Source organism: Penicillium subrubescens (genome assembly GCF_028828155.1).
Source record: "Penicillium subrubescens strain IBT 31985 chromosome Unknown utg000001l_segment0_segment0, whole genome shotgun sequence".
NCBI lineage: Eukaryota > Fungi > Ascomycota > Eurotiomycetes > Eurotiales > Aspergillaceae > Penicillium > Penicillium subrubescens.
In genome coordinates, this window is record NW_026643151.1 from 4,368,464 (window position 1) to 4,393,022 (window position 24,559).

General features: G+C 49.4%; 9 protein-coding genes across 9 annotated transcripts; 5 read left to right on the plus strand and 4 right to left on the minus strand.

Annotated features, from left to right (window-relative positions):
- Positions 1-2,314: 2,314 nt before the first annotated feature.
- On the plus strand, positions 2,315-3,118 carry N7473_001524 (uncharacterized protein; the record flags this gene model as incomplete). The annotated part of the gene is made up of 1 exon (XM_057147464.1): positions 2,315-3,118. The coding sequence occupies one exon, from the start codon at positions 2,315-2,317 to the stop codon at positions 3,116-3,118; it is 804 nt and encodes a 267-aa protein (XP_057015350.1).
- Positions 3,119-3,535: 417 nt separating this feature from the next.
- Positions 3,536-3,946, plus strand: N7473_001525 (uncharacterized protein; the record flags this gene model as incomplete). The annotated part of the gene is made up of 1 exon (XM_057147465.1): positions 3,536-3,946. The coding sequence occupies one exon, from the start codon at positions 3,536-3,538 to the stop codon at positions 3,944-3,946; it is 411 nt and encodes a 136-aa protein (XP_057015351.1).
- A 922-nt stretch (positions 3,947-4,868) lies between these two features.
- N7473_001526 (D-2-hydroxyacid dehydrogenase family protein) lies at positions 4,869-5,961 on the minus strand (the record flags this gene model as incomplete). The annotated part of the gene is made up of 2 exons (XM_057147466.1): positions 4,869-4,973; positions 5,032-5,961. The coding sequence occupies 2 exons, from the start codon at positions 5,959-5,961 to the stop codon at positions 4,869-4,871; spliced, it is 1,035 nt and encodes a 344-aa protein (XP_057015352.1).
- A 643-nt stretch (positions 5,962-6,604) lies between these two features.
- N7473_001527 (uncharacterized protein) lies at positions 6,605-7,712 on the minus strand. Its single transcript, XM_057147467.1, has 3 exons — positions 7,697-7,712; positions 7,037-7,616; positions 6,605-6,967 (listed from the first exon to the last, which is right to left on the minus strand). The coding sequence occupies exons 2-3, from the start codon at positions 7,581-7,583 to the stop codon at positions 6,711-6,713; spliced, it is 804 nt and encodes a 267-aa protein (XP_057015353.1). The 5' UTR covers positions 7,584-7,616; positions 7,697-7,712; the 3' UTR covers positions 6,605-6,710.
- Positions 7,713-8,332: 620 nt separating this feature from the next.
- Positions 8,333-9,290, minus strand: N7473_001528 (uncharacterized protein; the record flags this gene model as incomplete). Its single annotated transcript, XM_057147468.1, has 5 exons — positions 8,333-8,429; positions 8,499-8,581; positions 8,637-8,719; positions 8,777-8,867; positions 8,925-9,290. The coding sequence occupies 5 exons, from the start codon at positions 9,288-9,290 to the stop codon at positions 8,333-8,335; spliced, it is 720 nt and encodes a 239-aa protein (XP_057015354.1).
- Positions 9,291-12,731: 3,441 nt separating this feature from the next.
- Positions 12,732-14,751, plus strand: N7473_001529 (ankyrin repeat domain-containing protein; the record flags this gene model as incomplete). Its single annotated transcript, XM_057147469.1, has 3 exons — positions 12,732-13,850; positions 13,913-14,295; positions 14,358-14,751. 3 exons carry the CDS (start codon positions 12,732-12,734, stop codon positions 14,749-14,751), a joined length of 1,896 nt encoding a protein of 631 aa, XP_057015355.1.
- A 471-nt stretch (positions 14,752-15,222) lies between these two features.
- N7473_001530 (GNAT family N-acetyltransferase) lies at positions 15,223-15,861 on the minus strand (the record flags this gene model as incomplete). The annotated part of the gene is made up of 1 exon (XM_057147470.1): positions 15,223-15,861. The coding sequence occupies one exon, from the start codon at positions 15,859-15,861 to the stop codon at positions 15,223-15,225; it is 639 nt and encodes a 212-aa protein (XP_057015356.1).
- Positions 15,862-17,065: 1,204 nt separating this feature from the next.
- fos-1 (sensor histidine kinase/response regulator Fos-1/TcsA) lies at positions 17,066-19,225 on the plus strand (the record flags this gene model as incomplete). The annotated part of the gene is made up of 1 exon (XM_057147471.1): positions 17,066-19,225. One exon carries the CDS (start codon positions 17,066-17,068, stop codon positions 19,223-19,225), a length of 2,160 nt encoding a protein of 719 aa, XP_057015357.1.
- A 2,823-nt stretch (positions 19,226-22,048) lies between these two features.
- N7473_001532 (S53 family peptidase) lies at positions 22,049-24,229 on the plus strand (the record flags this gene model as incomplete). Its single annotated transcript, XM_057147472.1, has 5 exons — positions 22,049-22,257; positions 22,326-22,589; positions 22,653-22,885; positions 22,937-23,057; positions 23,113-24,229. The coding sequence occupies 5 exons, from the start codon at positions 22,049-22,051 to the stop codon at positions 24,227-24,229; spliced, it is 1,944 nt and encodes a 647-aa protein (XP_057015358.1).
- Between the last annotated feature and the right edge of the window lie 330 nt (positions 24,230-24,559).

Here is a 24,559-nt window from a genome sequence, read left to right on the forward strand (position 1 = left end):
TCTTAAGCTGTGGATCTCGACGTCGGGGGCATTTGATGCCTCATCAGCCTCTCCACCGAGGGAGGCTGATGAGGAACTGAAATATCTATGCAGTAGCATTCGCTCAGTCAACCAAGTTCTTGGAGAAATGCTGTTACATTGAAGATTAAGAAGGCAGCGCAAGGGATCTTTGCGATGGTTCACCTATTGATGCATGCTTTGCGATGCAAAAGGAAACATCCAGGGGCTATGCTACGCCAGCCCAAGAAGCCGAAGCATGAGGCGCACTATGGCGCATGGCTTCGGGGCATGGGATTCAGTTGGGCATGATTTGAGCCTGTAGACGACCCAGTTCGCTCGAGTATTGAGACCGAGTGCCTACGTATCGCCCAGGTCAGATTCTAGCTAGGACATATATTTCTAGCCTTATGTTGAGGGAGCTATATGGGCTGAGCGTATGATATGTCCTTTTGACATGTTTAGACTTATCCTTGAAAACCCGGCATGGAATTTGTATGCACTTAGTTCTCAAGTTATGGTTCGGTAGTAACTTTGAAATCTCACTCTAGTATCCTATGCTGTCAACTGTGTATTACACCTAACGATCATGCAGGCGCCACATTTATAATGCTGGCAGACAGCACATCTGTCGGGAGCTAAGTCGGGATTATTCATCGAGTCGCAGTGACACTATCCCGAAACAAATATTGTATTAAGACACATCTAAACCGAAAATGTTGAAGTATTAAATCAACTTACGCAAACCCACCAGTTCGCGTGGCTGATGTGCAAAGCATCGAAGTGCCTGAATTTGAAACGGCCTCTCGGCTGCCATATATAAGCAACGAGTATCTGAACAGCAGGGAGGTAAGTAAGTACACGCCAATGATCTGAGATTGTTAAGAATAGGGGTAGCTGGGTAAACTTACAGACCCGTGCCCCTGATAATGTTGGGATTGCACTGCACTCAGAAAAGAAGAAGATTCGCCGTCGTCGGCATATGTTGGAAGCATATTAAGCGTGGCATTCGATGAAGTTTCATCAACTTTGCCTTGAAGAACTTCCCAGCTTCTCTAAACAATTAGGTGATGCTTTACTTGGTGGGGCAAGTGCTAGGTTTGACATACCTAGGTGCCTGACGACGTGGCTAGCCCGTTAACGACCCCACGTCATCTCTTTACGTACCGTACTGGTAATAAATGAATGTATATGATGATTGATGGTTCAAATTACGCCGGAAAAGAGTCTCAGTAGTACATATCAGTGTAGAATTTAAGATACCTCAAGTTTGCGTGGTCCCCGAACTCCCAATAATGAGGAACAACAATGGATGATGTTATATCCTTCTACCTAGGACGAATGCAAGTTCTGGCGACGAATATTGCAGTTCCAAGGCAGCAAACGCATGGAAAAGACCACACACAATACGTCAAACCCAGAATCCTACTTGATTATCAAGTCATGTACCATAAAGGTCTGTTTCCTCAGTGCTCCTTCCATTTGGCGATATACGGTCGGCGTCAATATAAGCAGAGTCTTTGATGATGGCCGGTCTCCATTTCATATCGCCGCAGAGCTTGCCAATAACGTGGAAGTCCTCGAGTACCTCTGCAACCAGGGATATCTTGATGATCTGAGCACATAGGATATGTGGGATGGACACCGTTAGATCATGCAATACGTGCTGCCTATCTACGTAACGGCGCTGATGTATTCCAAAAGGTGCAGTTTCTTTGGTGATAAGGTGAGGATTTCAGTACCAAAGGGAGAGTCTTTTGGCCCGAGAAAATGCCAGCGGATGAGGTCTACGAAGGAAACGTCAACAAAGGAGACCATAGTGTCCTCGAAGATACTGGAAAAGCCTTGTGACCCGTTGAAAATTATGACAAATCAACATACAGATAACTAACCTTAGCATTGAAGATTGATCACCTGATGAATGTAGTTCTTTATTTGAACAATTCGTATTGGAAGTTCCATAGCCGCGCAGATCTGCCAGTGTGACGAACTTGGATTTGTCGAGTTCCGTGGTCGCCTGAATGGAATGACAGCCGAGAAACAAGGCGCAGCCCAATACGAGGTGGAATTTCACCCGCTGAACAGCCAAACCTAAAATGGACTGTCAGATCTGCCTAGGAATCAATGCGGCTGGTGTCAAGTGGCGAGATCAGTTTGTTGCGCCCGGTGGAGAATCCACGGTTGCCCGTCCCGATTAGGCAAGTCTCGTATCCGCAGTCAACTATGAAGATGAGATGAATGAAATGATCAAGTGTATAAAGAGAAGAAACAACTGACCGAAACCAGCACTCAGGTACAGTTCAAATTAATTTTCATCATGTCTACTACTACACTAGCCACCAAATCCGAACTCAACTACCTGGAGAAAGAGGTTCGCACCTCTTTGTCTGCAAGTAGTTCGAGTACACTATGCAGTACTCTAGATGACCAGTCTCCCTTCCACCCAGACAAAACCCTCCTCATCCAAGCCCGAGGCGTCGGATGTTTTCGACTCCCTCTACCTAACCGCCAACTTGAAATCGACATCCTTCATCCGGACGGCCATCTAGCCTACACCTCGACCCGCGACCGGGTCTGCTCCGGCAACAGCGTCCTGTCCAACGCTAAACTCGGCGATCTCATTCGCACCGAGTACTTTTTCGGTCCGAATCGGGATCCCGTGGTTCATCTCCTTCAATCTTCTGCTGGGAATACCAATACCAATACCGAAGAGATACATCTTCGTGGGCAATGGACTTCGCGCTCGGTTTCGTTTACCACACCCTCGGGCAGTGAGTTGCGATGGTCGTATGCGAAAGAGAAACGACCTGATGGTCGCAAAGTCAATTTGATTGTTTTGGGTGTGGTTGAGAACTCGACGGACGAGAAGAAAGCATCGCAGATTCCCGAGCGTCGTTTGGCGCAGCTTTTGCGATGCGAAGAGACGAGAACGCCGCAGACTTCGAGGAGTTCGGCGGGGAATGGGGGGACGTTGCAGATGGATGAGGAAGGGTTGCGAGAGTATGGAGTCGATGAGGCTCTTGTGGTCGCGACGTGTTTGACGATGCTGAAGAAGGAGGTTGATCGGCGTCGGATGATTCAGATGATGGTGATTGCTGGGGCAGCTGGTGGTGGGTCATAGGGAAGTTGGTGATGTGATTCAGTTTTGTACTTGCGTTGGCCTACATGATCTTGATGGCGATTGTATTTATGATGTCATATGATAGTGTACTTGCTTTGTTTTACAGACTGTATGATCTATAGTTATTAGTAGTTTGAACTGAATTAGAACTCAATATGCGACCAAGATTTAGTTCTTTAGTCATAGAAGCAGATGGGAATATTTCACTTGAAGACCATCAAAAATCAATCATCTCTGCTGGTATCATTCAAATCCACTGGTATAATCTAGCTCTATCCCATCATCTTATATAACAAATAACCGGGGGGAACCTGCCCCTCGGCCCATTGCATCATCGTCTCCATTTCTCCCCCACATTCTTCCGCGAGTTCATCATCATCATCATCATCGCTTGCGCTCATTCAACAACTCCGCAATATGCCCATTCAACCAATACCCATCCAATTCCTCGGGCGACATAGTCTTCGCTCCCGAGATCCAACCCCGACATTCACCCGCACCACAGGTACACTGGAACGGCTGATCCATCTCCCACTCCGTACTGGGATAAAAGAAAGTCAACGCATCCCCAGCCTTGAGTGGCTTGTCGTCCACGACGCGCACCTCCATGCGGGCCATGTCGAAGACGAGCGAGGGCGCGCACGAGTGGTTGCAATACACCAGGTCGGAATTGAGTTCGATGTGGGTGTCCCGCCCCGTTTGGACGCTGGTGTAGGCCTTTGTGCCCGGGGTGGTGCCGGTGATCGGGGCGAAGATGGCGCCCGCGGGGAGATCGATGAGCGAGTAGGCGCCGCTGCCGAAGGCTTTGGGGCTGCGGTTTACGCGTAGACGGTCGGGATGAGTCGGGAGGGGCTCGGTGTGAGGGACAGGGACCGTTGTGGGGGGGGATAGGGTCTGCTGAAGGCATTGTAGGTGTGTAGAGTAGAGGAGAAGCAGAGAAGAGGAGGATAGAGAGAGAGAAAGAGAGAGGAGAGTATGGTTGGGAGGTTGAGTAGGAGGAAGAGGAAGAAGACGAATGCAGCGAAGAAGAGTATTTAGTATGGACCACCGGATCGAGGGTCTTCCTTTTTATACTCTTCTTCTTCTTCCTTCTTCTCCCTTCAACCGAGGACAACTTAAGTTTCCCCCAGTGGGGTCGAGTTTCAGGCCATCGCGTAGATTTGTTCTTTACCGGAATTTGTGTATACTGGTGGGTATACAGATACCAGTGTTTGGTACTGGATGGAGGAGAGTATACCATAGAACATCATACAAGAGTACTAATCTACAGATTTACATGCTGTCTGCTAATGATACAGACTACAATCATCTCCATTGTATTCAATTCTATCCCGCTTCCAATCCTGCAGTCAGCCAAGCTTCGTGTCTGTTTTTATTTCCCGCATTTTTCCCCTCGGGCGGCTCAGTAGGCCGAGGCAAACCGCAAGGAACAGTAACAGACGTCGGAATAACTACGGAGAGACAACCCAAACCAGATCGTCATCAAGTGATTCGGTTTAAACTAAACTCATTAGGCTCTCCGGACGGATGGCGCTAGAGATCTTCTAGCGGCCGATCGTGGTTTACTTAGTGAACTTGCACATGCTGGGAGACTCTGGAAACGGAAGAATGCCCGTTCACATGCAAGTAAAATACTCCTAGACTATCATCGTCATCGTCTTGGTTTGGTTATTTTGTTATTGACATCGCAACAGATCATTTACACTGTACATGATCCTAGCCAGGTAATACTATATCCTTCATCTACATTTTAATTCATCTTCCGCCACAACTCGTCCCCATTCAACCATCGCTCCAGATTCTCCGCCACTTCCCGATACCATCCATTCAACAAGTCTTCTTCACCATATCCCATCTGAATAATGATTAGCATCATACAATAATCCATCCTGGTGGAAACACTCGAAACTCACATGCGGGGTTAACAACACCTCACTCCGCCCCTCCCGACCCCACGCCGTGGTGCGCCATGGACTATCCAACGGCAATGGCTCCGGATCAAACACGTCCAGCGCGGCTCCTCGAATCCGACCAGCCCGTAATGTATCCAACAAGGCTGCCTCGTCAACCAACGGACCCCGCGAGGTATTGATGATCAATGCCTGGGGTTTCATCTGAGCCAGATCCGCGGCCCCGACAATCCCCCGACTGCGATCGGACAAAACACTATGCACGGAGACAATATCCGCCTGTCGGAAGAATTCCTCCTTGGATGAGGCTGCCACAAAGCTGCCCACGGGCAAATCTTGCGCCCGAGCCTGCTCATCGGCTTTTTCCTGAGTCAAATTGGTCGACCACGCGAGGACTTGCATGCCAAATGCTTGTACCGCAATCTTGCCCACCTGCGACCCCAATTTCCCCAGTCCCAGCAATCCCAATTTCTTTCCCGAAAGAGTCATCCCAAGCGATCCCTGCCACCCACCAGCTTTGACCGCGGCATCGTCCCGAGCGACATGCCGCGCCAATCCGAGGATCAACGCCCATGTATGCTGCACCGTGGAGTTGACACCGGGCGGTCGGCCCTCTGTGCCTGCGACCGCGACTCCATGTTGGGTGAACGCGTCGATGTCGAGCGAGAGATTGCGCGTGCCCGTGGTCAAGAGGAGTTTCAGATTCGGGAGAGCGGTGATGGTCGATGCGGCGAAGGGCGTGCGCTCGCGCATGGCGAGGATCGCGTCGAAAGGGAGGAGGCGTTGGATGAGGGCATCTTGCTGGGTGGGATCGCGGGGGTCGAGGGTTTCGGGGAAGCTGGTGATCTCGACGCGGTCTTCGAGGTGGGCGAAGTGAGTGCGGGCAATGTTTTGGTAGTCGTCGAGAATGGCGAATTTGGGTTTGGAGGCCATGGTGGATGTTGGTAGTAGAGCGATCGTAGTAGGAGAAGAGGAAAGTGATCAAAGTATGGTGAGTATGAAGGTATCGTTATCTCGAGATTTACCCCGCCTGTGGGGAAGAAGGGAGAGTAACTATCCTGCAAGTGTGAGTCAGTATTGCAGCAGGAGTACGCTCAGTCCCAGGGCGCACTCTAACAGACAGCAAGCCAATTTGTAGTCAATTGAGTCAATTCAGACCCAATGCGAGCCACATAGTGTGGAATGTCGTGCTTCCAATCGCGGGTATACTCCATCCGGGCGGCCGAGGTCATTGCCGATAAGGTGATCCGTATGAGACAACAATTCAGAATGGCGGAGGCTATGCGCTGCCGTAAGCAGATGGAAACCGAGGCATCTGAGAATTGATGTAAAAAACAGTAAACAGTAACAACCGCTGAAATAACTTCTTTACACCTAGTAACCATAGTCTACCATTCGGAATATTGGCTGTGTAGAGTTACCTGCGTCAGCTTGGAAAGTTGCCCGCTGTTAATAGATGACCATGCAGGCGCATAACAAGAGCAGGGTTGATCCTACTCTATCGCCATCATAATCACAATAAGATATCATAAATGGTGCTATAAACTTCAAAGATCCAGACATAAAGTCATGCAATGCTCGTATTAAATGCTCTGGAGTATGTCCTCCAATATCTCATTCTACCATTGTCGCATCTATTCACAATGATCTCCATAATTGGTCCTTTTGAATCTGCCATCAACCTATTGAATAGGCCTCTTCGGCTCTCGAATCATCAACACAAACGTCTCTTCGCCTTGTCCACCGTACTGCTCCCGATCAAGACGGATTTCTTCAACTGGCTTCCACCCATGCCTGAGATACACCGGATAACCCTCCCCCGTGGCCTCCAAGTAAACCCGCACCTGCCATTCATCGGCCTTGCTTGTACCCCATCGCAAAAGGGTTGACCCTATCCCACGCCCTTGGTGAGATGGTAGTGTCGCTAAAAGGTCCAGCACTGATTATGTTAATCATCACTTCGACAATATACATAAATAGGCGCAAACGCAAGCGGAGAGATCCTTACTCATATCCTTCTCCGTAACATGCTTCTTCCGAGACTCCTCCAACAACCCCCGAAACCCTGCCATGAGCGCTTCATTCATCGGGCGCGGCGCAAATTGAAACGGATCTCGCGCCGCTTCCTGAGCCTTTTCACTTAAAACGGGCACATTCGTTCGCGGGGACAGCGATTCGGGAATATGCCATCGTGCATAGCCTACAGTTGTCCCGCTGGCGGGATCGGCCACCTTGAGTACATGCATTTGTGGGTTGGCGAGGTGCTTCATGGTGTACATGGATTTGTAGGCTTCGAGGGCGTCTTGGCTGGCCTCCGGGAAGACTTGCGATAAGAGACCTCGGCCTTGGAAACTGAGGGTGTTGATTTGGGCGAGGGCGGGTGCATCGCTCTCTTCGGCGTATTGGATTTGGTAAGCCATGGTGAGGTTTTTTAATTTGGTAGGTTCAGTAGAGTAATTGAGGTGAAAGTAGATGTGGAAATTCAACAGGCAGCAAACCAAAAGTTGAAAGAGGAGAAATGTTATCATTGCCGGGAGTGGTGAAGTTCGAGTCATTGCGGGGACTCGATCGGGAATTTGACTAACACGCTAGGGCGCGACCAAGTTAGCGATGCTACATAACAGAACTGCCATTTATTTTTAGTGTGATTCCTATAAGAATTGGATACCACCTAGGAGCTTGTAATCCATGTTTCAATAACATTGCAAATGACCGGACTACTTGGTGCGTTGATCTAGGATGAACAACGTCTGAGTACGGAGATAAGGACCTGGTATACTCCGCCCCCGCGTGGAACCAGAGTGCCGAGAGCCTTGTTGCATCGTACTGGCCCCACCGGAATTCGCAAGAACTCGCGTGAGGGAGGGATGAAGTGTTGAGGGCTGTTATCTTGGAGCTGGTTTAATTGACCGTCAAGATGACAAAGATGACTATGTTGGATTGTCTTTTCGTAAGGTTAAGATGAGCGGCCTGAACCACTGGGACAGTCAAAAATTGTCAATGTTGATCACAATTACCGAACATGGCTGTCTGAACTGCAGGTATACGAAGGGGCACACGAACGACTAAGGATGAATGAGACTTTAGGTGATGAATACAAAGAAAAGACATGAACCAATAGCTTGTGAGGCCTTTCTGGTCCGATCGATCTGAACATTATTATCATTTTTGTCGTGAGGCAGGTTACCCTGTCAGAGAGTCGCGATATCCGGCAATCCATCTCCCCCGATTGATGCGCATGAGGTACCATCATGCGCTAGAACCTCTATCCATAAGCCTCCCTGAGTCAATTCCGCGCGATGTATTATAGTCGTTCCTTGATGAAATCCACCACGGCCTGATCATATTTAGCCTGGTAGGCATGATGGGCGGCATTGTTGTCAAGAGGAAACGGAGAGCAACTATAAATGCAATGAGCTGATGGTTAGACAAAGTCTTGGTACTTGAAAAATGTGGATCTTGTTACTCACCATTGACTATCGCCTATGTCACAATAACTGTGAATAGATGAAGCGAAAGGTTCGCATGACCAGGGGGCCAGACGAGGAAATAGCTATCGCACATTGTCAGAAAATCTCGAAAGCTGTATCAAAGACTCCCACACTTACTCCGAGTCCAATGTCGCATGTTCCGACGTTCCACGACTGCAAGGGCGCAAAGGTCTCATCTCCGTATGCGATTACACCAATCACTGCTCCTACTAATCAGCCTCTGCGACTTCGAATACAATCGGAGCCTTAAGTCTTACCGTTGGAGGCATATTTGCTATCAAGCGCGGTTACTGGAATAAACCCGATAGAAGATGTTCCACAGATTGCGTCCATTGTGAGACATGCACCCTGGATTTTGATCAGTCTAAATTGCTCTCTTCTATACCGGGGAATTCTGAAACTCACCAGTGAGTAACCCACGACGACAATCTTGGCTTTGGGACAACTAGCAACATAGCTGGTGATGTAGTCCTGCAACAGCTGCGCTCCATCATACACAGCGACAAACTTATTTTCTGCACCATATTGATAGGGAAGACCGAGACTCGTTGAGCCGGGAATCTGGTTCAGGATGAGGTTTTGTAGTGCCGCCATGACATTCAACGGATCAAAGCCTGTTTCTCCGGTCGCTGCTTGTCCACGGGCAATGATGGCATGCACGCCTGTGGCACATTGCTCTGGTGGGACATTTTGCCCATGAGTTTGTTGGAAGAAGAGGTCAGAGGCGATGGTGAATACCACCAAGGAGTAGAGACGGATCAAGCCAAGCATTTTGCTGGTTAATTGCTTGGGTCAGAGCAGGACTCGCGAATGAACGTGGTGATCTGCTCCAGCCACGATCCAAGGGGGTCTTTTGCTTATTTGTTATAACGATCGGGCGGGAGCGATTATTGCTAGCCCCCTACGGAGTACCTTTTAACCAATGTGCTACAAACCTGTTTCCTTGTGGTCATTATTTTCCAGTCCATGCGGTGCAGCCTGGATGGGCCGAGGCCCACAATTGTTCTCGATATGGGATGTGTTTTGACATATCAAGAAGTCGTCGATCTCTATTGCATGGGCACATTTCGCTCTGGATTGGCTTATTCCTTGATCACGTACCACACTGAGTGATAGATTGGTGCGATAGAGTTGTCGATATGGCCCGTTTTACCAGGGTTGAGATTGTGATCGACAGGGTCGGGTCCGACTTGACTTTTGGGCCTATGGGGCTTGATCGTGGTGTCAGAGCTCGGCATTCCACATGCTATCGCACTATCTCTATTATCTCAGAATCTCACACTATGAGTGGAAGCGAATAGTCTCTGCTTTCCGAGCCGGTGAAAATGTGGCAACAAATTCGGGCCGATAGCTCAACAATATACACAAAATACTCATGGCCCTGGAGGGCTTAATGAGCCAACACTGAATATCAAGACTTGTCATGCATCATTCGATAATTTTCCAAAATCTTATCCTTTCGGGTAAATGCCTTCCTGCAACTTGGATCAGGGCATTTAAAGCGATCTGGCTGAAGGTGTTGGGCTCTGATATGCCGCCACAACGAGGACTCTGCTAGAAAGGTGCCTGAATAATTGCAACCTTCCCAGCGACATTGGAACCGGCCTGAACTACAAATAAATGAGAATCTTTCATATCTTCACAGAAATGATATTTTCTGAACAGACGGACTTACTCATTTTGTTCTCTTTGGCGATATGAGGGAGAAGCCCGATTCCTAGGACGAACAATATTTCCGGAGGACGCGGTAGGGCTTTCATTAAGATTTCTATTGTCCAGAATTGATAAGAAGAGGGTGGGTTCCGCGTCTTGAAGTGAGGCGATTTCACTCCCTGGTTCCATGTAATTTGCGGTAATGGGCCCTTGATTCTCAACGTTTCTGGTACCATGATACCCGTGGATAGAAGAACCGGAGGCTTCTAGAATTGAAGCTGATGGCCAGAATCCTTCCCAAATAGGCTCTCCCACGTCATTAGAGGGTGGAAAGCCTGGACCTCCTTCAAGGATCCATTGTTGACTGATATCACCTGTGTAGAAAGTCTGCTCAAATACCGTGCCGCTTGCTTCTGATGATAAGCAGGGCACCTCAGAGCATTGTGAAGTATGTGAATTCTCGGGACCCGAGTTTTCCATATTTTGAACGAATCCCGAGTCGTCAGGAAGGGAGAACATTGTGAGGAGGAGCTTTGGTAAGAACGCGACGCGGATAGAAAACCTATCCTTAAGGAGTAATATCTTAGAGTGATCGTTCCTTCTGCACTGTGGGAGACAAGAAGTACTTAAGGAAACGGCGAAATTATCTCATGGACCAAAACCTCTCCAGACGGCGATCCATTCAACCTAGGCAGCCGCCTGATCAGCAAATACTGGCCGATATACCTCAGAGATAGCAATGGCTGTTCCACAGAATGCATAAAACCACCTGCACTCAAGTTGAAATAATTTGAGTCTGTCTGAGTTGAGATAGAAAGCTAGGTTCAAATTCCCGGGGGGGGGGGGGGGTTAACAGGGATAACTAGCAGGGCGGTCGGGACGCAAAAGATGGATGTGACAAGGCACACAGAGTGTGTATGCACACCAACTTTGCACCTGTCCAATCATCGCGTGATACGAATAACCGCTTACTCAAGACCGCATCTTGTTGAGACTGACCAAGTTTCCCCTGTCCAGTGAAGCAAATCAATCGACAGCGGAATGCGAATATCCTGACGCTGATTGGAGTTTGCTCAAATTGTCGTGCATACAGTGTGGCTTGATAGCAAATCTGCCTTTTACGGAGCCTTAAATCTAGCTGGGTGGTCACAATGACTTTTTCCTTTGGGTGTTAGCCCTCTAATACTTAACAACTCCCCTTGATTCAGGGTATAATCCTGCGAAATCATCTTTCAACCGTCTCGACGTTCTTTATTATGGACAACTCGGATTGGGAGGCTCATAGGACCGAAATTGAGCGTCTATATCTGAAAGAGAAGGTGACACTCAAGGAACTGGCAAGGATCATGCGGGTTGAACACAGATTTCATAAGACGTAAGATATACAAAATGCGATGCCACCAAGGTTGACCGACTCTGATTCCACACAGGAATAATCAATATCAACCTTGGTTCGAGAATGGAAACTTAAGAAACGACACGGACGAAACACATGGATATACATTGCTCAAGAAAAAAAAAAGAAGAGGAGGAGGCGAAATTGACGTCTTCATCGACGGGAAACTCCAAGACCCCCAGAAAGTTCGACGTGAAATCGCGAGACAGGCATATGTCACCACTATCGACAGGTTTCGCCCAGGTAATTGTATATCGTTTAGATATGTTTTCTGTGGAATTAACACACGCTAGCTGCATCCCCAGAAGCACCTCCAGGTGTAATGGTTTGCTCCCCTCCAGCGCGGACTAGGCAGCTGCAATTGATAGTAAATCTGCCCTGGATGCAGTTCTCTCGTGAACACCCTTTCCACCAATACAAAGGTCAGCATTGGTCCCCTTCGGAAAATTGCTACTTCAAAGCTCACATTCCACAGAAAGCCTTTCGGGCATGCTTAGTGTTACAGCATCCATCTCAAACACTGTTAGGCGCGTGTTCCCACAGGTACATCGAGAGCTCATGATTGCTTTGAACTCGGATTTTCTGGACTTTATCGAGTTGAGGAAAGCCCACCAGGATCACAAGTCTTCACAAGAGCGCGAAGGGTGGGTGTCGAGTGTGTGCATGCACATGTTCTACAATGCTGACTGTATCACTAGATTGACCGAGTATAATATGGACCAGTTTCTTCGGATGACCATGTTTTTGCTTTCCAATAAACTTCCAATAAATGCCCAGGGTGGAAACCTTGATCGACAAAAATATCTTGCGGAAGAGGATCGCCTTGTTTTGAAGCTCGTTGAAGTCTTGGGAATGTCTAGCACCCTCATATCTGAACGGCTTTCATCGACTGTCCAGCCATCCGCCCAGGCTATTTGTGAGAAATTATTCCAATCTGCAATCCGACTGCACCAATTGAAGACTATTGAGAAGATGTTGCAAGCTGGAATGAATCCCATTACACATTCAAACTTGGAAAAGTGCTGCTGGTATCACCTTTGGAGTTTGCGGCAGATGTCGAGAACAGAAAGGCTGCGATTGAGTTAACTCGCCTTTTGCTATCATTTCAGGCCAACATTCATCGGTTCAAATGGAAGCCCGCACTCCACATTGCTATTGAGGCCATGGCAAATGATTCAGGACACAGCCACTGGTTTCACGAGAACTTGGAGCTTCTTCGACTGCTTTTGAATGTTTATCCACATCCCGAAACACGATTCCGGCGTTTCGGAGCAGATAATCCCACCGTCACAGCTCTCGGCCTTGCTGTAAGTCTGGGCCAGCTACAAACAGCCAGATTATTGATCGATCACGGTGCGGACATATTTGCGACTCAGTGGACTCACCTAGACGGCGCCTGGCCTGACTTTGAAACCGATGTCTTTGGTCTAGCTTCCAAGAGAGGGGACATTGCGATGATGCGTATGCTTCTCGACGCTTCCAGGAACATGAAAGGACCAAGTCCCATGGTTTATGGCTTGGATCAATCTCTTATTCTCGCCGTGGCCTTTGGCCGAGAAGAGGCAACGAAGCTCCTTTTGAATTCAGGTGTCGCTGTCTCGGCCGCTGACCATTTTCTACGGGCAAGAGGTGCCGGTCACAGAACGCTCGTGGAGAGAGCCTTGGCTCAGCAAAACCTCGAGCTGCATCTTACCTTGGTAGCCGCGGGAGCTTCCGTGGACTGGTCGGCTGTCATGGATTGCTTCAGCTTCAAACTATTTCATTCCATCAAGCAGAAAGATGTTCAGGGTGCAATGAGCTTGTTGAGCTTGAAAGCTCCACCAGATGATCTATACGATGATTTTCCCGATACCGCCCTTGGCGCAGCGATTGGGCAAGGAAGTCGTGAGCTTATCCAACTCCTCAAAATTGCAGGTGTTACCGCCGAAGGACATCGTATTCCATATATTCCAAACATGGAAACATTATCCTGCCTGGAGGCACTCGGGTTTCTTCCGACCATCCTTCGCAACAACGGACAGATGATACTCACTTGTGCCATTCTCCGGGCGAAAGAGGATGGTTTGGTAGAGTACCTGCTAAGCCGTGGGGTGGACCAACAAGAGATGAAGCTTGGCCCTCTCGAAAGTTTCGACGGTTGGTTAGACAATCTGGGGTTGCCAGAATGCCAAAGTCCGCTCGAGGCAGCCCTCACGCGACGAAACATGACACTTGCACAGACTCTCATCCACAGGGGGGCACTCGCCACAGAGAAAGAGCTTAATGCGATTGTTTGGCAGGCCGTCATAACGGAAAATGACAGACTCGTTTGCCAATTTCTTGCATGTTTTCAACCCCTTTCCAGGCGCCCACTGCAGTGGGAATGGCGGTGCTTTGGGGAAGAACTGGCATTGTCCGGGTCCTCCTGAATTTTGGAATCGATCCGAGGGGTCTTGTATACGTGACCGATCCACCAGACGAGGGCGAAGAAATAACAAACCAAGGCTCAGGCTGGTGGCACCGGGAAACCGAGGAAGTTGTGCCATCGGTTCTAGAAGTTGCAGCATCCAAGAGTGACCGCGAAATCCTACAGCTTCTGCTAGACTCGATGAATTGGACCCAAGAAGATAAAAGCCGTTCTCTCACAGCGTCCCTCTTTTGGAGAAATTATCATCTTGTATCAGACTTGTTGGCAGCCTGTGCGGGCGTGAATCAGGGGATGATGGAGAGAGCCGTAGTCTCTGATAAGTATGGGAACTCTTCAAACATCCCCAAGTTTTATCTAATCTGAGCACTGACATCTAAAATAGGGTGAATACCGAATTGCTACCTCTGCAAGTTGCGGTGAACGCCGGGAATGTCGATATGGTGAAACTTCTTCTTCGGAGGGGTGCGAAAATCAACCAGATTGAAGCAGGCGCCGGTGGCAAGACCGCTTCACAAATCGCTGCAAAGACCGGCAATGTGGACCTCCTCGCTCTACTTCTGGAGAAGGGCGCGAATGTGAATCAGCCAGCTGCAGAAAATATGGGGGCTACAGCTTTGCAATTTGCCGCCATGGGAGGTCATATTGAGATTGCATGCCGTCTTTTGGACCATGGCGCCGACATCAATGCCCCAAAGTCACGAAAATTTGGGCGAACAGCGATGGAAGGTGCCGCAGAGCGTGGTCACATAGACATGGCTGCAGCTTATGCTCAATAATGGCGCCCATACCGATGGTCCTGGTCGAGAGCAGCTTGTCCGGAGTGTGAAACTAGCGGAGAACAAGGGTCATTTTGCGACAGCCCAATTTCTAAAATCATCCTGTGGGTGGGCGGAGGAGGATAGAACCCGCTATGATTGTGAAAACTTTGACGAGGAAGAGCATCTCGGTCTCTGCTTGCACTGACCGATAGAGTTATTGTTAGCATCTTTATCGCGTACATCCTGTGGATATAGCATTGTGAATCAGAACAAACGAGCTATCTGGGAGCGGCGAGACTCTCGCATAACAATTTTCTCCCGTATAGTTTGACCGAACAATCTACCCAAGTAATTGGATACCTGGAAAAATCCGTCTCGGCATTAGTTTTTGACCATTCGCTGCCCCTGTTCACTGACCAGATAGTCCAATGGTTGGGAATGTATGATGAGTAGCACCCAAAGAACTTGACTAGATAGATTACATTATTATCATTTGATCCCCCTCAACGCTTCCCACTCATGCTCCAACATTCCAAACATGACTAGATCATGCCAAGTGCGAAGGTGATATAGAGCTTCTCGCTCCCTGCCTTCCTCCACAAACCCAAGATTCTTGTAGAGCTTCAGTGCATTGAAGTTGAATGAGAATGCACATATACTGATCCTATGCAATCCGACATGCTGAAAGGCCCAGTCTAGAGCCCAATTGATAGCTTCCCCGCCGTATCCCTTACCACGAAACCCGTCTGCAAGTGATATACCTAGCATAGCGCAGCGGTGATGCTCTCTACCCGGTGGCTGGGTGTAAAAAATGCCCAAGTGTCCGATGGGCACGGGGTTTTGCTCTTTGCCACCCGCTGAAGAAGATACCATCTCGGAGGATGGAGGGAGACAGATAATCAGACCAAGTAGGGAATCTTGCATCGATTTGATAAAGTCCTCTGCATACTTCTGGAATAGAGGTCCCTTAAGGCGGCCAGTGCTCATAGTTTGAATGGTAGGATCATTCAGAAGTCTTTGAATGAATTCCTTGTCCGAGTCAGTGTTCTCTGCTGCACGGTAGAGGAGGCGTTCAGAAGTGAAATGTAGAAGACCATCTGGATTCGGGATTAAAGTCATAGTGAGCATTCAAGAAGCAATATGTTATATAGTTTGCCATGAAGTGAAGAGAGACTGGACGAAAGAAGGAATTAAAGAGGGCATTGTATACAGAGGAAAAGTGTCGGGGGCCCAATTAGGTATCGAATAATGTGGAAACGTAAAGTAAACGGCCAAATAGCCGGGTTAAAAGACGGCGACCGGATGAATTAGGGTAAGCGTAATCACTTGGTATAATATCCACTCTTATAGGCCATGGGAAAAATGTGTATACAATATCAATCTCCAGTCTCCTCTTCCTAGAGGTGTCTGGTAACAGCAGGGCCAATGTTGTCTGCAGCTTCGTGATATGTCTGAAATCCAAAAAATTCGTGCTTTTCACAATTGCCACGATTTATGGCACACTCAGTGAGTACTTTTCTTTCTTGAAGAAAAAAAGGGAACTATACTCTGACGGATTTGGGATGCAGGCGAAGTCCTGCGTGCTTTGCGAGAGTGATGTAGCGGCTATGCCTCCTGGAATAATGTGGCGATTATGTACATCGGAGCAACCTGCCTTGGTTGGGGGTCGCCTCTGTCGTCATCAATCAAAAGCTTGTCTTCTCGTCTCTTCCCTCTTTTCTTTTCGCTCACCTTTCTTCGATCTCAGACCCTCTCACCATCTCACCAGATGTATCTCTCATCCATCTAATTCGCTGGAATTTAAACTATTGCAAACCTCGCCACCTTGGTCCACATTCCCAAGTCTGCATCAACTGGTTCTTCCCACGCGTTCGCGGCGCTAAATTCGGCATAGTGGCTCTACCTTCCCCCCGCCGGTAACAACGTCCGTCCAATCGCTTCCACAGACTGAGTCGTGTTTTTGACGGCCTCGATTCTCTGCTGCCCTGTTTTGCAAACTTTCCCTGGCAGACGACGTTTGACAAATCCCGAAAATAAACCAAAAGCCCACCTGCAAGGCTGATTGATCCAAGCCGCATCTTCCGCTGAACGCCCATTCTTCTTTCTTTTCCTCTTCCATGCTTGTTGCGATCGTGCGATCGTGCGACCGGAGCGCCGCGAACCCTCGAAATCTGTGATTCCTCTTGGACCCCCCGCTACCCCATCTCGATATCCACCCCTTGTCGGAGATTTCGATCTGGCAGATGATTTCAATGATTGAATGATTCTTCTTTCCTAGCTCTCTTTCGATCGGATTTGTACCCTGCCACTCGGCAGGGTAGTGAGAAACAAGATGGTTCTGGACCAACAAATGCTCCACCTCAACCTCGAAGATCGCCCGCCCGTTAATTTCGCCATGGTTGTCACGCCTCCCGCCGAATCTGACCTCAGAACGCACGATAAAGCCACCGGATCCCCGTTGCATGACCCCGAGACTACCACGACGCCATCGAGTGCTAGCGCGACCCTGACCAATGACCCCATGAGCCGGATTTATCGATACACCCCGACTCCGACAATTGTGCTCGATGGGTCGCTTCGTATCATCGAAGCATCCGACAGCCACTTGGCCCTGTCTAATCACACTCGGGAGGAACTACTGCGAACGAGCATCTACGATTTATCCCCGCATATCGTTCCGGCGCCAGATATCGCGTCGTTGAGTGGCGCGCTGGGCGCTGCCACCACGACGCGCACCTCACAGGTTATTCATCCTGTCCGTGTCGCCAAGTCTAATATGCAATATTCTCTCCGGGTGACACCGATATTCGAAAACGATACCCTGATCTATGTCCTGCTCGAAGCGCACTCCACGGGAGTTGAACAGCACAGATCGAAATTCAGTGAACAAACGTTCCTGAATGAGACTTATAAGATTCTCATCGACACCGTGAAAGAATATGCAATCTTCATGTTAGACAATCGTGGCCACATAGCGACGTGGAATTCCGGGGCCGCCATTTTGAAGGGTTACACTGCGAGTGAGATCATTGGGAAGCATTTCTCCACCTTTTACGGACGCGAAGATTGCTTGGCGAACAAACCGGCGCGAGAGCTCGAACTCTGCCTGAGAGATGGCAAAGTAGAGGACGAAGGATGGCGTTATCGGAAAGATGGGAGCCGCTTTTGGGCCAACGTGATGATCACCCCGATTTATCAATTTGGTCGACATGTAGGGTTTGTCAAAGTCACTCGCGACCTCACAGAGCGCAGAGCCGCGGAAGAACGGCTGATCGAAGCGTTCGAAGAGTCGTCAAAACTCAAGACTGAATTCTTGGCCAACATGTCGCACGAGTTGCGCACCCCCATGAACGGAATGTTGTTAGCCTTGACGATGCTGATGCGAACGCCATTGACGACCGATCAGCAAGAGTATGCGTCCATCCTGGAAGACTCAACCACGATCTTGCTGCAGGTCATCAACGACGTACTGGACTACTCAAAGTTGTCATCCGGATCTTTCTCTCTCAATACAGACGTACTGAACATACCAAACATTGTCAACGCGGTCATTCGGAACTGTCAGCCAACTTTGAAACCCGGAGTGGTTCTCGAGAGCGTCATTGCCCCGAATTTCCCCAAAAGTATAAAAGGCGATCCGCTGCGCTTCCGACAAGTGTTGCAAAACCTGGTGGGCAATGCAGTGAAATTTACCGAGACAGGGTATATTCACGTAAAGGCATCGCATTCGGTGGATCCGAATGACCCTCAGAGCTACATTATCTCTGTCCAAGTTGAAGACACTGGCATTGGCGTACCCGAAGCTGCAGTCAACACGCTCTTCACCCCTTTTACTCGGTTTGCAGACTCTGCCACACGTCGCTATCAGGGAACGGGACTCGGACTTTCCATCTGCAAAAGCTTGGCGGAATTGATGGATGGCACCGTCGGATTCCATGCCAACCCAGAGCGATCGGGGAGTGTGTTCTGGATCTCGGCCAAGATGGGGCGCATTAACCGGCCGGCTCTCAGAATACCCAGAACCGTCAAGCCATCCGTTCTGGAATCAAAAACCGTGGACAACACCGCCTTACTGCAGAAGGTTGCCCCACAGAAACAACTGCTACTGGTTGAAGACAACAAGGTCAACCAGACGATCATGCTCAAGCTTCTGGCGACTCTCGGTTTTCAGAGAGTAGATGCCGCCTGGGATGGCGCGGAGGCTGTGCGTTTGGTCAAGCAGAAACCGCTGGCATATCATGTGATCCTGATGGATATCAACATGCCGGTAATGGATGGTTTGACGGCGACCGAACAGATTCGACAGTTGGAAGTGGATGTGCCCATCATCGCGTTAACCGGGAATGCCCTGAAGGGCGACGCCGAGACGTACCTTGCTAAAGGCATGAACGATTACATTGCTAAGCCTTTGCATCGGCAGCAGTTGGTGGACCTTTTGTGGAAATGGTGCGGATCTGAAAGTGTCTGCGGATCTGAAAGTGTCGGCACTTGATTCATGTCTATGCATTGATTATCGAATCATTCAAAACCACGTGCCTGTCGATTTGACGCTAAGCCTACGGTCGCAACCTACCGCAAGCTGGACCTGACAATCGAGTCCTGCTACCCTGCGTTACCCCGCAAACAAGCACAGGAGAACGCATCGTACGAGATACAGTGCAGGCTTCTTCTTTCCGGCCACCCCGAGGCTTTGCATGCTGCATCATGCATGCCACTGTGATGTGTAGTGCATGGGCTGTTGGCCCCGTTCTGCCTACCAAAACTGGAAGCAGCGAATGTCGAAGAGATTCTGCCTGCCTCTATTTCCAAACTTCGTACTTGCCAAAGGCCTGTGATATCCCGACATCTCGTGACTGGAAGGTCAGATTAGGATCAACGCAGCCAAGTATTTGTGGAAACAGTCTTTCAAGGCTTTCATGATCAGGCGTTTCCTCAGACCAAATACTCAGAGAGAAACTTCGCCACAGAGCCGGTTTGGCGGTCGCTCGAGCCAGGCGATCAAATACAGTAGCTTGTTGGCTTCTTGGCTGTTCTTGGCTTTTCTTGGCTTCTTGCTTGCGCTTATGGAGGTGTACACTACGGAGGACCCTGGCGCCACTGGTGCTTATCTCTGTATCCCCTGGCATTCCCTTGCCAAGCCCCGAAGGAGAAGCATCTTTGCATTTGCATGCCGCCTGAAGCGTTTTATGAGCGGACACTGTAGCCCTTAGCTAGCATTTTCGAGCATCTGCGTTCTCACAGTCCACCAGACTGAGCGAATTTGAATTACCATTCAACATTATTTGAATCGCGACAAAAACAGTCCACATGCCCTAAATGATAGGAGTTCTTGACGCGGGGAAAGTGGAGCCCAACTAAAAGTGTCGAACCAAGTTTCGAGTCTGTTCAGTAATTTATAACTTTCTACGGAGGACAGTTACCACATCGGGCTAAGGATGTGTTCTATCTATCAAGCAGTACCCATGCAGAAAACTCCGACAGAGCACATGCGCCTCGGTAGATCTCAAAAGGTCCCCATTCCAACCACTCGTCATCTACTTCGAGTTCAACCCGCCAATCCTTCTTTGCATGGAAAGTCAAATCAAAAGGAGATAAAGGATCGTCATAAACCCCTCCACCGAGTATCCCCGCTTTTTTCTCCTTTTCCCCTCGTGCCTGTGGATATATGTCCCACCACGGCATTGCCCATATTCTTGAACGATGACATGCGGCAATTTGCTTACTGTATCCATGATTGTAAAAGCGGTTCAGGGCATATCACGATCAACAGAGCAAATGCCGTCATTGGCAGACCAGAAGGATTTCGAGCCCTGCGGATTACGATGGGAGGAGTGGATTGCCGAATGGAGCCCAAGTGGAGCCGTTGGCGTGGAGAGTCAACCAGGCCAGGAAACCTTGTTGAATTTATGGCCAATGATAAACAGTTGAGCATCGAAGATCGAGCATTCGGAGCTGTGGCTCGTGGGCTATGGGGAACTTCAAGCAATAATGCTACCATACGGAGTAAGTTGTTGGTTCTCCACCACCATGACATATTCTGATTTAAGGTAAAAATGGCGTGTTAATACTTCTCCTCCGACAGCACGGAGTAGAAGCGTTCTCAAGAAAGCATAATAATAACACCAGCTTGGCGTGCTGCTTGTTTTTAACTCTGCCGAGGTCAAAAATTCCCTCGAGGCTTGGTTGAACCTGGTTGAACTGTAATATGGTGTCTTTGGGTAGGCGTGTATAATTGACTGTGAATTTGCTAAGCCTTGACGTGACTATTGATGTGCTTAGATCTCACCTACGGTCGAGGATGCATTCTGTAGTAGTGTCCGTATCTCAGACCAGTAATTTAGCGAGAAGCCTGGAGGATGTCGATACCAGCACCTAATGATAACAAGCGAGCAGCTCATTGTACTACCTCCTGAACATCCAATCTGATCCACGAGATAACTAGCACAATCCCGCTGAGAACGGCTCCCTACATCGTGGGGCCATGGGTACTAACAACAGACTAGCAATCTGCTAGTCCCCGCCAATTGTCAAGTCACACGAAGGATGTGGCAGCCGAAGTGAACGCAAAATAGAGATCACAAAGTTGGAATACAAGACGAGCCAAAGGAAGAGAGGAGGTGAATAAACATTCATCACATGGTACCACCTACAGACTTAACCGAGCAGATTCAAGCTCAATTCATGGCACATTTTGTCTTTTGCGCACAGCCTCGCGGTCATGGCCCTACATTGTAGATAGACCAAGCAGAAGAGGTCAATGGATGGCTTTTCCTTTGCCCAGCCAGAATTATGCTTGGTTCATTCCCGTCCGGCTTTCATCGTGAGGTCCAAGCATCAAAGATCAACCGCCGGTCTTGCTTAGCTGGGGAAGTATCTCCAAAAGAGCCAACCCACCAGCCCCAGATACTCAAAGTAAATGACCCGTTCCAGACCCGCTTGCCACGCCGATCGTCGTTCCACATATGAAGTGGGAATCCCCCGGTCATGGCATGCTTAGCCTGTGCGTTTAGTGCCGTTTTGAGGCTGTTCATTGGATGTTCGCAGGGCTTGGCCTCTGCGGGTTCAATGCAGACTAAGGATCCTTCCCCTCTCAGGCACAGGGGAAAACAATAATAAGGTCTGGGAAGAAGAGTAGTGAGTAGGGATCACGAGTGAAAGGGTAGTGGAGAGAGGTATATAGGTACATCTGTCGGACCCCCGAGAATCGGTTCTTTGTTCTCCAACCTCCATTGTGTATGGAGTGACTGACTTGACCCTGGTCTCTCTGTTCTCTGTTCTCTGTTCTCTGTTACTTCTGTACTCCTCTCCTACCAAGATGAAGTCCTCCATGCTACTGCTCCTCGGAGCTGCGACAGCCGTCATTGCTAGGCCTGCTCCCCACGAGTATGTGGTTCATGAGCGCCGTGATTATATTCCCAACTCTTGGATCCAGAGCAAGAAGCTAGATGGGTCAACCACACTACCAGTGCGAATTGGATTGACGCAGTCGAATCTGGATCGTGGCCATGATCTTCTGATGGAAATGTATGCTGCTACTCACCGAACCTACATACTGTGATTCGAAATTTTTACTGACTTGATGGATGTTCAAGGTCCAACCCATCGTCAAGCAGCTATGGGAGACATATGACGGAGGCCGAGGTTCATGACTTGTTTGCGCCCAGCCAGGATGCAGTTGATAATGTGCGATCGTGGCTGGAATCATCTGGCATAGCAGTGGACCGTATCAGCCACTCGGCAAATAAGCAGTGGTTGCAATTCGATGCCGGTGCTGATGAGCTGGAGAAGCTACTCCATGCGGAGTATTATCTCTACTCTCACGCTGAGACCGGTCGCTCACACATCGCCTGCCGCGAGTAAGCTCAAAAATAATTTGACTTGAGGCAGAACATATTGGCTGACTTGGAGCACTTCCCTAGATATCATGTCCCCCACTCGATGCGGGATCACATCGACTATATCACTCCAGGCATCACCCTCCGGGAGGTGAGCGGTGTCTCTCAAGCTAACAAGAGGAGCCTTGACAAGCGTCGCATTAATGGTGGACCGGCCAGTATCTTGCCCATTGCACAGGGTCTTTTGGACGAGCTGCTTGGCGGCTTGGGCCTTTTGGATCTCTGCGACGTGGCCGTGACTCCTGACTGTGTTCAGAGTAAGTACTGCTTAGCGGCGTGTGTTTCTCTCTGCTAATAACCACCTACAGAGATGTATAACATTCCCAAGGGATCCAAAGCAACTCCTGGCAATGAGCTGGCCATCTTTGAGAGTATTGCCGATGTTTATGCCCAGGAGGACCTTGACATCTTCTTCACTGGCTTTGCAAGGTTCGTAGCTCTACTGCTCCAAACCCGACAGACGTGAAACTGACACTCACTGAAGGGACATTCCAACCGGCACTCACCCTAAGCTCCAGGGAGTCGACGGTGGAGAGGCTCCAACTTCCTTTGCCAATGCTGGTCCTGAATCAGACTTGGACTTCCAAATCTCATACCCGATCATCTGGCCCCAGAACTCCATTCTCTTCCAGTCCGATGACATGGTCTACGAGAACAACTACACCTTCCAGGGATTCCTAAACACCTTTTTGGATTCCATCGATGGCTCGTACTGTTCCGAAATCTCCCCCCTGGATCCTCCATACCCAGACCCCCAGCCAGGCGGCTACAAAGGCCCCCTTCAGTGTGGTGTTTACAATAAGCCTTCCGTGCTTTCAGTCTCATACGGCGAGGCCGAGGCCGATCTCCCCATCGCCTATCAGCGCCGCCAATGCAGCGAATTCATGAAGTTGGGCATGCAGGGCATGTCCGTTGTGGTGGCCTCGGGTGATTCTGGCGTGGCTGGTCGCGGTGGTGATCCCACACCTAGCAACTGCCTGGGTGAGAATGGCAAGGTTTTTGCCCCTGATTTCCCTGCCTCGTGCCCCTACTTGACTGCCGTTGGCGCCACCGTCATTCCCATGGGTGCTTCGGCCAGCTCGCACCAGGAAGTGGCCGTCACTCGCTTCCCATCTGGAGGCGGCTTCAGTAACATCTACGAGCGGCCTTCGTACCAATCGCAGGCCGTGGCCGACTACTTTGCTAAAGCAGACCCGAACTACCCTTATTACGAGAGTGTCAACAACAACAGCTTTGGCGCGAACGGGGGTATTTACAACCGCATTGGTCGTGGCTACCCCGATGTCTCGGCTATTGGCGATAATGTTGTTATTGTGAACAAGCTGATCCCCACTTCCATTGGCGGAACCTCGGCCTCGGCTCCGGTGTTCGCAGCGATTCTGACTCGGATTAACGAGGAGCGACTGGCTGCCGGCAAGCCGACCGTGGGATTCGTGAACCCGGTACTCTACGCCCACCCAGAGGCATTTTATGACGTGACCCAGGGCACGAATGCTGGCTGTGGCACGAATGGATTCAGTGCGGCAGAGGGTTGGGATCCAGTGACGGGCATGGGTACTCCTAATTACCCGGCTTTGTTGAAGGTCTTTATGAATCAGTAGAGTGGTCGGGACTCTGTGAGATCCCTTGCTCTAGTATTACATGATTGGAGTTATTACATGATTGGAGCAGATGCTTGGCCATATATATGACTAGGTCCAGCTTAATGCATGATTCTATTTATTCAAATTATGAGGAAGTCCATGTAGACTTGAATGAACCTGATGATTGAGGAATTGTAGATCGTAAAATGTGTATACAGAAATTGAAAGACAGAGACGTACATAGTGGCCATGGATATATATTTCCTGCTCCGCGCGTCCCTCATAGCAATTTCCATAGCAGACAGGGCTGTCACCTCTCCCCATACTACTCCTCGGTGGTGATTAGCG

Coding starts and splice junctions, on each gene's coding strand:
- N7473_001527 (XM_057147467.1), bottom strand. CDS start 7,583: ATGACTCGAACTTCACCACTCCCGGCAATGATAACATTTCTCCTCTTT. Junction 6,968..7,036: donor TGTTACGGAGAAGGATATGA/GTAAGGATCTCT, acceptor TAACATAATCAG/TGCTGGACCTTTTAGCGACA.